This window comes from Pyxicephalus adspersus, chromosome 7, assembly GCF_032062135.1.
Source record: "Pyxicephalus adspersus chromosome 7, UCB_Pads_2.0, whole genome shotgun sequence".
In the NCBI taxonomy this organism is placed as follows: domain Eukaryota; kingdom Metazoa; phylum Chordata; class Amphibia; order Anura; family Pyxicephalidae; genus Pyxicephalus; species Pyxicephalus adspersus.
Genome location: NC_092864.1, coordinates 71,276,851 through 71,289,676, shown reverse-complemented (window position 1 = coordinate 71,289,676; position 12,826 = coordinate 71,276,851). Strand labels below are relative to the sequence as shown.

At 37.0% G+C, this 12,826-nt stretch overlaps 1 protein-coding gene across 1 annotated transcript in view; it reads left to right on the top strand.

The window, feature by feature from the left end:
* The first annotated feature begins 811 nt into the window (after window positions 1–811).
* Window positions 812–12,826, top strand: part of GRIN2A (glutamate ionotropic receptor NMDA type subunit 2A) — a 374,628-nt gene continuing 362,613 nt past the window's right edge. The window contains exons 1-3 of the mRNA XM_072418914.1: window positions 812–1,200; window positions 2,061–2,246; window positions 3,220–3,640. Coding sequence (XP_072275015.1) covers window positions 3,239–3,640 — 402 coding nt within the window. The 5' untranslated portion in view covers window positions 812–1,200; window positions 2,061–2,246; window positions 3,220–3,238. The remainder of the gene's footprint in view (window positions 1,201–2,060; window positions 2,247–3,219; window positions 3,641–12,826) is intronic.

The following is a 12,826-nucleotide window of genomic DNA, read 5'->3' as shown; positions in this document are numbered from 1 at the left end:
GCTAAAATGCAATTTCTTCTGTACAGTAGCAATAAATTTTAAACTGGAATGCATGTGCTCTTTTCTTTTGTTAAATGATCCTAAATAATCTAAGCACCTTGGTGACTCTTTTCCAGTATTGCCATATCCTTCATTAAAAGAATATAAGCATCCATGATATATTGTGAATTTGTTGACACATTTCAAAGACATAAGCCTAACAGGTTAGCACATTCCTAATATAATCAGATCACTAAATGAGCCATAAGTGGTTTTCTTCTTATGATATTGTGTCTGATGGTCCAGGGATGTAAAGGTGCACTGCAGTTTGTCTTGCAGTTTGGAGCTCTGGAGTTTCATGTATCTGGTCTAATGCTATGACTGTTACATAAAGTGCATAGAAATCCAACCCTAGAGACATTACAGCCAGAGAGATCACATCAGTCCAAATATTTTAGGATGTCTAGGAAGAGTCTGCTCCAATATTTGCCCATCTAGGATCAGAACCTTGAAAATGATTATTTTTCTATTGCACACAAAGCCCTGATTAGTCACACAACCAGCAGTATGATCTAAGAGGTAAAACATATTATCAGGCTAAAATATAATGTAACTAATAGCATAATGATAGTAAAAGCAGCAGGGAATCTTCTCATGTGAAGATTGTTTTGTCAGCTACAAATCCAATACAAAAATACCAATTTGTTTCTCCTGCCAAACACACCTGCTGTTTCTCAGTTTGCATAGCAGGCTGGGAGAACTTCTGCAGAATACAGAAAGGATTGTCAGCCTGTTTTGTACTATAGCTGTGTCTGTGAACTTGACTGCAGCTCTGGAGCCTTGCATTTACTATCTGTGCTCTGTGCAATGCTCTGAGCTGACTGTAATTCTCTCTCTTACCTTAAGGATGTGTAGCTGACTGCAACCTTCAGTTCCCTAAAAGCTATGAGGAATACAGAGACTGGTTCTCTGCTGCAGAAAAAAATAGAATCTACAAAGGGAACAGGATGCTGATTTCAATGGATGCCAATGGATTTCCAGTTTGCCATAAACTTTATCATGTGGATTTGCAAGGCTGATTGATGCTGCATTTTCTGTGATGTGCACAGGTATCCAGCTCAATTTCACATACACACAAATACTACTGCTGCATTGAAAATTTTACTGAAATGACTTTGTGGGATACAGCCCCCAGGCTTCATTATTTGAAAGAAGAATGCTGTAAGTATTGTGTTCTTTTCCTGCTTTAAATGCCATGTTTATAAGCATGCAAAATGTGATAACACTAGGTGACATTTGTTTATTGTAAAACTGAAAAGAAATGTTTACCAATTGTCCATGCCAATAGAAAATTGCAGTGCTACAATGTATTTTCTTACATTTCTTAAAACTTTGACATTATCAGCCCTTTATTTGCTTTAGACCCAGACAGGAGGATATTTAGCTAAAGATGTGCCAGTCTTATAAAGTGACAGACCTGTAGACTATGACTGTATTATGATCTAACTTGGGAACCACTGCAAAGGATTATTTTTAGATTTCCTTACACAGTTATAGATTATAATATTCAGCCATGCATTAATTTATTAAACCTTAATATTTAGAAATGGTTGGCAGTTGATGAACATAGAAAACTAACAACACAGTATCCCACAGGTAACTGGATGATAGATATATGCCACATCCCAAAAACAACAATATATTTGGAACAAGGCAAAAAATACATACATATAGACAACATATTCTCATTTATATAGATATATGCACTGGTAATGTTTAAAAGTTAAACATTAAAAACAAGCTGTTAGAAAAAGAATCATGCAGACCACATAGGCATGAAACATCCTCAGCTGATAGAGATACTGAGAAATGAGTTCCACAAATCACTAAAACTTGAAATGCTTCAAGTTGCAAGCCTCTGATGTCAAATTTTCGAACAGAACTTTAATGACTTTGTAATAGCTCTTTATTTTGTCTAATTTCATTTTTCTGGGGCAATAGATGAAAGTTCTAAAAATATTTTTGTGCTACTAGATGTTTGATGTCTTTCTTATTGTTTTCTGTTGTTGACATTTCCCCAGGCAGTTGTTACATATGCACCAACTGGGGTGGATGGTTTTGTTGGCAGCTATGTGGAAATCAAACTGCAGCAGGGAAAATGTTCTTGGAGGAGAGAGTGGAGAAGCATCCTAAGAAGCGGTGCTGAAAGCTACACGATGCCAAACTTTGCAGCATGCCAATAGTAACCAGCTATACTGAAGGCTCTGGTATGTTAAATGTTACTGTAGTAAACTGACACCAGAAGGGGGCGCTCATGTACTTTTCCTTTTACTGTATGAATGGCGAGTTAAGTTCACCATAATATACGTAATAACAGGAGCTTCCCTGCAATCCACACTAAACTCCATCCGACCATACATTCCATAAAAAGATTATTTTAATAATATGTATTCCGCCTGATCGTTATGTTGAGCGATCTGATGCTGAACAGGACGCAACGTGTTTATGTAATATCATAGCCCCCCCCTGCAATCTAAAGCATGGATTTGGTTAAATCGTGTCCTGTATTTGTGTGCGCAAGCTGCATGTCTGTAGGGGATGATGGCGAACACACTGACTGCAGTAACACACACACGGCTATGCAGCAAGTGCTGATCAAGCTAGAAATAAAAAGAAAACGGATCTATAAAAATGACATGGCATGTAAATGAAATCCGAGAGACGTTACTGTTTGGGTATCCCCTAAAGACGTAATCTGCAGTGTCTCAGACACATCAACTGATGCCATGGCGACATAGTAGAAGTCAATGCGATTTGTAGCGTGCAGGAATGCCAGCACCGACCTAACGCTTAAATAGCTGATGCACACAGACAGCTCTAATCTCTGCACAGTAAACACACAAAGCACAATACATCCCATTATTATCAGGCTTATGGCTATTTTTAAGATGTCTGTCAAAATATTTGCTGATGTTAGACTTTCCCTGTCAAATCTGCAGGGGTGTAGTAATTATGCAGAGAAGTATTCTCACAATATCATGAGCCTGAAATGGGAACAATGATTTGGTAGCAGCTTCTTTCATCCTAACTACTCAATGCATCTTCAATGGGGAGTTTTGGTTTTGGGGGAAAAATGAACACAATGCTATTAAAACATTGCTCCTATACATTGCACCAAATGAAGTGATCGGCTTTTGGTTAAGGGAACTGACCTGAAACTTTTCTGATCAATTCCTGCAGGGTGTAAAAGCTGGACAAGATGGATACATTTGGTTGTGCTATGTTGCTGCTCCACATTCTTCTACAGATGGTGGATTTTGGCCATGGAGCAGCAGAGAAAACTTTTCCGGTCCTAAATATTGCTGTGATTTTGGGGAAAAATCGTTATATCACAGAGAGGGATGCCCGCGCTGTCTGGACAAAGGATATGTCCTTGAACTTTGATGTCAATGTGGTGACCCTGATTGTAAATCAGACTGACCCCAAAAGTATTATCACCCACATGTGTGACCTGATGTCAGGCACCAAGATCCATGGGGTGGTATTTGGAGATGACACTGACCAAGAGGCTGTTGCTCAGATTTTGGATTTTGTTTCATCTCAGACCTTCATCCCAATTCTAGGAATTCATGGTGGCTCATCCATGATCATGTCAGAAAAGGTAAGGGACGTCCGAACGCTTTTTTTAGGCATAGCCTTGGATGTAGTCTTCTGTCTTCCTTACCCTCCCCATGCACAGTTTGAACGTCATGGTCAATTAATCACTGCATAAAGTGCTGAGCTCTGCTTAACTACCGCATGAGAATATACCATTGCTCACATATTTTAATTAGCAATGCAGCATTTGGAGCTGCACTCTGGATTCAAGTGTTCTGTATGGGACAGCTCAGGTTTATGTGAAAGTAACGGTTTAATTAATTCTATATATCACTTAAAGTTATGCAGAAATGTAAGAGAACGCGTCAGGGCAGATATATAATAACTGTCATTGCTAAACTGCTTTTAAAGGTAGGGTGATTATCAGAACCTTCCTTTCTGCATTGCACATATATATTACATATTGTTAATCATTAGGCTGGATAAAACTTGCACTCATTGGGTGTTCTTGTGATATTTGTCTACTTAATGGTTTCTCTTATTTGCTAAAATATTAGCCTAAAATAATTAGCTTGTAACTATGTCCAAATCATTTCATAGTAAAACAAAACCACAAATGCATCAGAAACTCTAATAGATAACAAAAGCAGTCTAATAACAAACACAAGGTATCCTGCTATATTTGACATTGAGAAGTTATCTCTGGATGTAAACAAATCAAGTATTTTAAATTCATTACCTATCAACATTTACCTGGTTAGGAATCGAATTCCAGATCTCATGATTGTAAGTGATGCATAGACAAGACATAGGTCCGTCCCTCCGTACTGCAGTTAGGAAAAGTACACATGAGCAGATCAAATGTCAATTTTTTATTGGACCGATTGATTCGATTGATAGTACTGATATTTTTTATTGGATAGTGATTGGAATTCTGATCTGATTCTAGTCAGATGTATATTTGATCTCTCATACACATGATACAACTCGATTGATATTTATCGCATGTTTATTTTATCCATAACTGAACAGAGCCTCGACCTCCTGACATCACCAAGGGCCTCACACAACATTCATGAATGCAGACTGCACAAAGCTGTGAGAGACTGCTGACATATTACAGGAGATGGTCAGAGACTGCTGACATATTACACGAGATGGTCAGAGACTGCTGACATATTACAGGAGATGGTCAGGGTCAGAGACTGCTGACATAGTACAGGAGACGGTCAGAGACTGCAGACATGGTAAAGGAGACCATCCGAGACTGCAGACATTGTAGAGGAGATGGTTAGAGACTGCAGACATAGTACAGAAGATGGTCGGAGACTGCAGACATGGGACAGGAGACGGTCAGATACTGCAGACATTGTACAGAAGATGGTCAGGGACTGCATACATTTTAGAAGAGATGACCAGATACTGCAGACATAGTACAGGAGATAGTCAGAGACTGTTGTACAGGGGATGGTCATAGACTGCTGACATATTACATAAGATGGTCAGAGACTGCAGATATTGTACAGGAGATGGTCAGGGACTGCATACATTCTAGGAGAGATGATCAGAGACTGCAGACATAGTATAGGAGATGATTAGAGATTGCAGACATTGTTCAGGAGATGGTCAGACACTATAAACATTGTTGTGACTGGGGACACGATTCAGGAAGTCATAGACTTCAGATATGTTACATGAGACTGTCAGAGATCATTGCTATTACAGCCACATTACAAATCAATTTTTCCTCATATTAGCTTCCACATTTTGGCATATTAGCTTGTTACTTCTATAACAAAAACATGTAACAAATCTATATTTCCTGTAGCAATTTATGATAAAGATCAGGGATTACAGCTCAAGAATATTTTCCAATATTTCTCATCACTGAAATATTTTTTCAATACAGATTTTAGTATGTAGGTGCCCTGTAGGTGCCACGTTGTCCTGGGCAGCCAGGAAACATTTATCATTAAAAAAAGAGTTCCTTCCAATAGTAGCTGAAGTTCAATAGACATATATATTTTTTTGTTATAACCTATTTTTAGCCTGTTCCAATGCTAAAGAAATAAAATAAGAACCATAATAGTCGTTGGATTGGTCTGGATTGTGCCTACTTTTCATGTTATAGAATATATTTAGGCCATACTTTATTTTATTATCTATGTCTCCATAAAATGTTTATTTTTGATACTGTTGTGTATGTGTTTATTTGCTTTGGAATTTGAACAATTTTCAGCCTTGCCCCATGGAAATCTCAGGTTGAGATGAAATGCATTGGAGTATGAAATCACATAGGGGTATGTAAATGCTTTGGCTCTACAGATGGATACCCCCTTGGATACTTAAAGTGATTAATAGAAAAGTTGTTATGCTGCTGGGAAAATATTGAATTTCAATATTTAGAATATATATATATAAACTTTCTCCTGGCTAAGATAATGTTTGACCAAGAATGAATGAATAAATGAATGGCTTTTGAGCTGGCAGCTGGGATGTGAAAAAAATCCCCAAAAACCTAATGTGGACCTTCCTTTCAATGAGTATATAAACTTTATGCAAAAAGTTTGCAAATGTATGTTAACTGTAAAAGTTAAAATTCTCCCAAAGTCAAACATATTTTTTTTTTTTTAATAAAATGTTCTACAAGGATCTCCATTGGAAACCCATTGCTATTCCTCTTTATAAACAGATATGCAAATAAGCAAGGATTGGGACAGAATGTTTATCACCCTCTGACACAGATTTCCATTGAAGGACTACACATGTTCATTTCAACCCACATAAGCATGGCCCATTGTTTCTATTCTAAGGAAACTGGTTATTGGTGTATACTAGGAAACAAGTATTTGAAAAAATGCAACTGGTTATGATGCACAGTTCTTAGGAATATGCTAAAAATATCCAATAAAAATAAAAATATACATAAACAGCTAAAATCAGTTTGAGTATAAAATACTACTAAAAACAATTGATCTCTATGTTTAGCATACTTACAAATTCCACAATAGTCGGGGTACAGTTTACCTTTTCGATAACCTCCTAATGTATTGGCATATCCAGTATACTTATTTTTAGAGCCTAAATAACTCCACCATGTATATTTTGAAAGTTTATTGGGAACAGATCAATCTAATTTAATACCATAACACATTTAGGATCATTTATGTAGATTGTTCAGTAAAAACTGATTGTTGTCCTGATCTTTCAGCAAAGCAGCACCATAAATTTTATCTTTTAATTGGGCAATAAAGAGGAGCTTTCGAATATTCCGATACTAGGTAGTATCACCACACCGGAACATTAGCTTAAAAACATTTAGCTCTTTATTTTGACCAGGTTAGACCAGACAAATAAATATAAAAAATAACAAGTAGGCAAGGATCGTTCAATTTAAGGCATGACACAAAACAAGATAAAATAATCATGCTAAAAAAGTCCTCCCGGCATTTTTATTGCACAAATGGGGATTGAGGGAAATCATCAAAAATCTGTAGTTGTTGGTTGATGACAGGTTTGACAAGGAGGTATAGATGGATTGAAAGAAACTACCTAAAAAAAGGCAGCATTACCGCCAAAATATTGGCAAACCAGGCAGCACAGTACCGTCATAGAATGCGCCGGAATATAAATATACGAGCCACCAGAAACGTCACTGGTGGCTTGTATCTCGATGTGGTTGGAAGGTGGGATCACAAAGACCAGAAGAGGACAAAATAGCATTCCAGGTTGGATAGCATACACCTCGCAACTTAGCCTTGACTTGTTTTATTAATATATTCATTACGAATTGGATGTTGGGTAATAATTCTGCACAGTGTATACAGAAATTAAATATGACAATACGCCTCTCACATGTGGGAAAACATCAGTTTATCCAACCAGTCCTTTAGCTTCCACTTTCTAAGGAAAAAGCAAAATTTGCAGTGTATCTCTAGGTGAAAACACTGGCACGCGTTTCATATTACATTAGAGACTGTTCAGACACTTTGAAATGATGAACTGCTCCACATGAAAGTCTTTGTACATTATCTGCATACACAATGCCCATTTTTCATCTGTCAAAAATAGTGTGAGCAATTTAACACTAGAGAGCATTTTCTGTATTACCTTAGTGATTGTAATATTATAGAGCTCATTTGTAAGTGCTAGTAAATGTTACTTGTGTGTTAGGAATAAACTTGTCATGTGTACTTCAGCTGTTATTGGTAACAAGATGGACATGTTTGTATTATATTTATTGGACATTTTATGTGTTTTTCCAAAGAATCTTATTACTTTGACCTATGCACATATATCCTTTTCTCTTAAAATTTATTAGAGAAATAAAATAATCACAGTAAATAGATTGTATTAAGTATCAGTATTGTAAAAATCATTTTTCAATTAAGCTTATTTTAAAATAATAAGGAAACTTCGGAAGAGACAATCCGCATTTTATTACTGGTGATGATTCTTTTAGTTCCTTTTTAGGAATGTGTTCACCTAACATTTAAAGTCATTTTGGCCTGGATGTATTTGAAGGTAATAACCCGTAATATTTGTGTTAGCTGTCATTTCATTGATATATGTGTGTGAAAATAATTACTGAATCATCACAGAGAGAAATGTTACACCTCAATATTTTCTGTAGTCATACTGATACATAATTCCTTAAAAACAATATTTACCAATATGTAACCTAATGAAGAGCTAGCACTGCCCAATGAAACTGCTGGATCTGCAATATAACTATGATTTATTAGTATTTTCTCATAAGATACCAACTGGAGGTTCCAAAATTCAGGCACAATGGCTAGATGAATGAGGATGCAAATATTGACCTTATGAGTTTGGACTTTTTTTAAAAAAACTATCTGAAGAAATAAGTAAATAAAAAAATGCATAAGAAAAGTATAAAACAGCAAAAAGAACATTAATTGCTTTTATGATAAAAATAAAACATTGACATGATCACCTAATGACATGACCACTTAATAGTGAAAATTAGTCTCCAAGGCACATCCTTGACAAACATAATAAAAAGAAAGGGGTGTATATTATTTGTTTATGTGAACACTTTCTGTAGAATGATCAGCTGCATGCCCTAGATCCTTTTCTTGCTATGGCACTTTTAGGATGAGGCCAGTAGAGGAAAGAGTTCTTGTAGGAGCTGACGAGCTGTGACTAATGCTATTTTAATTCTGGATAATAACTTCAACTTAATATTTATGCTAAACTCCTTTTATAAAGCCATATTTGAATTCCATCTCAATCCTTAAGCAAAGCCAGATTAGAAGCCTTTTGTCTTCATAACTACAGCAGTTCTTTTTCTTTACACTCTACCTCCACTATCCACAAGATCTTACTGGCCCACTGGGGAACAGAAAAAAACAAAACCTCTTTGGGATTTCCCCCAAATTTTAGCTTTAATGCCATAAGGGGCCACAGGACATTTGCTTGACCCACTCCTGGTCCTATTTTGCTTTCAGGTAATTCTGTGCCAGAAACAATATACTTTCCAGCACACTGCCGTAAATAGTGCTGGCATGCTGTGATTAGTAGAGTGATCTACCCAACAAATTTAGTTGCAGCTCTGGGGGTAAGCAGTTTCACTGGAAGGGTTCTTAGGTAAGTGAATTACTTAACACTAATAATAGGATTATACAAACCATGCTGGTGGTTGATCATTCACACTGATTCTGACACGTACTCAAGGCTATTGTTAGTGTTGGTGTTCGAATTCGGGTTGTCCTTATATTTGTCCTGAATATGGCTGTTCGAATTTGGATAGACCCAACCCAAAAAACACAGGATTGGCCAGCGCAAATTGGTGTGTAAAAAAATGTGTTAAAAAAATAAAAATGAATGTTAAAGGTTTTTTACATTTTTTTTTACAAAAAAAAATGTTAAATGCTTTTTACAGGTTATCCCACAATGACAGGATGATTCCCACGGCTGTGCAGCTATGGGAATCATCCTGTCATTGTGGGATCCCCGGGCACTAGAGGTTAAATGAGGACAAGTCCCCCCATTCATCACCTCTAGTGCTCTGTGATTGGCTGAGGACAGGTAAACCCTGATGACAGGTCAAGCGTCATCAGCATTTTCACTAGTGTCGGGGATCTTCTCAATGAATGGGGCCCTGGACGCATTCATCAAGAACAGTGTACCATCCCCAGCACTAGAGGTTAAATAGTCACAAGTCTCCCCATTCAAAACCTCTAGTGCTCTCTGATTGGCTGAGGAAAGCTTTCCTCAGCCAATCAGAGAGCACTATCCCTATTCCTGGATAGAGTTTCTCTATCCAGGAACGGAGGACTCCCTGTGTTCTTGGATAGAGAAACTCTATCCAAGAACACATACAACTAGTCATGAGCTGCAAGAGCAATCAGGGGAGCTGAGCTGTCAGCTCTGCTCCCTTGATTGCTCTTGCAGTTCTTCACAGTCCTTAAAAATAAGCTGAATTATCCCCCCATTGACTTTAATAGTGTTGAAATTCGGCATTCGATCACCCGAACAATATCTCCTTATTCGATCAAATTGCTGTCGAATTGAATAGTGAGATATTTGACCAACACTAATTATTGCTGGCCTTGATATTTGCTAGGGTTATTATTGCTGGAATTGTCACCTGCTGAGAAGTATCATTGATGGCACTGACACCAAAAATGGGGTTTATTTAGGTTCCACAGTATGAACAGGGTACCCCCAAATCCTATTTTGTCTAAACCATGGCACAGCAATAAGAGGATAATGGCACACTACACACGTTAACACAACACCTACCTATTTTGTTGGCAATGCCCACAAGTATACAAGTTACAGTTCAATGCACATACTGTTCTATATAGAGTCCTCTTTTTTCCTTCCTCTGGTGGCAAAGTGAAAACCTCATATAATGCTGCCAAACACTGAGCATAGTCTGAGACAACATGTCTAATGATAAAAATATTCTTGTGTGGACAGATTTCATTTCACCTCGGCAACTATATTCTATCCTGTTATTTACTTATGTAACCTTAGCAATGTCTGCCTTTGCCTTAAACTATATGGCATGCCTATTTCAGCAGACGGAGTGTAAAATTTAGAGAATAAAGAACATAAGTAATATGGTTTAGTTCCATGGGAATGTTATTAAGAATGAGGCTCAGGAGAACAACAGACTATTAAGTATTAAAATGGTATTTAGGATTTATTACACACTCTGTTGGACTAGTAAACATCATTTGAATGTATTTATAATGGAAATGAATGAAACATGCTTGATGGAAGTTTAGTTTGCTGTTGAATAGTTAATTTCATTTAAATGCAAATATAGATGCAGTCCAATAGAATATATTACTTTTTATGTGGAACTTGATTGGAAATATTTTTTTTGAAAGTCAGCTTTTAACTGTACCATTTCCATGTGTTCCATTTTTAGTTTTTAATATGCCACAAACAACCGCATATAACAACAGAATAATAAAGCTCAAATAAAGGTGTTCAATGTCCTACAGGTCATTTTCCGAAGTATAAATGGGACAGTGTATCCTCTATTAGTATGCTGCAGACAAAGACTCTTGGTCTATTTTCTTACTTTGTGACTGTGTCTCACTGGTAGAGTTAGTGGTCTTATGGAAGAGGTCCAGCACACCTTGTTTCCCTCCATCACCTGTCTTGGTACACAATAGTGTTTGGCGATTATCTGTAAGTTATTTAGTACACTCTGTTTGGGTTCAGACTAGCGATTTATGCAAGCATTCTTGAGTGTAAAATAAAGAAAGGAAAGTTGCAAAAATACAACTGTATTAATGTGAATTTCAAAATGGCAAAGAACACAGTGCAATATTTGTAGTTTATGGTCATGCCCATTCCAATATCAAGGGACATATGGACCAATAACTATACAATGAAGATCCTTGACTAGGTAACGCTAATTAAAGACAAATATTATGTCTCTTTTTTTGACACGTATCGACTAGCGGCTTCCTCAGGGGATCTGGTGAGACCGATGATACTTGTTACCCAGTGAAGTAGGTTTCTCATTAATATTTGATGTCCATGTTGATAAGAAAGAGAAGTAGGAGGGATCCACATATTTCCATAAATGGTTAAAAGAAAAGATAGTTAGTTTGCAGCGATAGTAATTCATTGGTAGCAGCAGCAGGAAGCATTCTTAAGTGGTTTTACTGCTCAAAACAATGGTTTACTCTGAACTAAATATGTCTATTTAATATTCTTTATTTGACAGGTTGTATGCGGTGGCAGAATTGCTGCATGCTATTTTGTATGCTCCTAGTTTAATACTCCTGTGATCTCCATATACTTAAATCTGTGCAATTTTTGTAGGTACCAATCTGCTAGTCTTTTGCAGCCACTTGGGAATGCCTGAAAAAAGCTAGCAATACAGCCTTTTACTGCTGCCAGGTGCATGGGGTTTGGCATTATGCAGTGAGGAATTATACATGCTATGGTAAAATACCTGAACCCAACCTAATCTAGGGAAAAACTGAGTTAGGTTCAGCCTGTGTCAAGTATCTAAACTTACTGCTGTTGAAGTGCCAGCACTTCCCACACACAGCTTCTGGAATTGGAAGCTTCATGGGCAGTAATTAGACAATTAAGTGATGTCAAGGCTAGTAAAGGGTCTACTACAAAAAAAACTTTCACATTCCCAAAAATGTCAGAGGGTGGACAAAGAGCTATCATTGACAAAAGGCATACAACATTGCTGCATATGTATTAATTAAAAAAAAATATGAGCAATCTAAAAGTATTTCTTGGTGACTAGTGTTGAGCAAACCCGAACTGTAAAGTTGGGGTCCGTACTGAACTTTACGTTTTTGGGTACCCGGACCCGAACTTTGAGCCGAAGTTCGGGCAAACCCAACGAACCCGAACTTTCAGGTGTTCGCTCATCCCTACTGATGACGGTATCTCTGTAAATTGTATTCTCTTGGTGAATGTGTCAAAGAACATATTTGGGGTGGTGGGTGGGATGACCACTGGCTTTGCTAAGCTGTGCTCAGTTTTTCTAACTTGCCTATTCAGGGCTATCTTTACTATACAAACTGATAGATGAAAAGAAAACCTTGTTGCACAAGATCTAATGATTTTACTTCATGTCTTTTTACTTAACTCCTGCTTAAATGTTAGCACATTGCATAAAAGTAATAGCACATCAGTTAAACCTATTGATTCAATTGATCATCAATACAGCATGTGTCAACGTTTTGGACTAACTGCAATTTATGGCAGGTCATAGTGAACAATAAAAAAGTCTTTT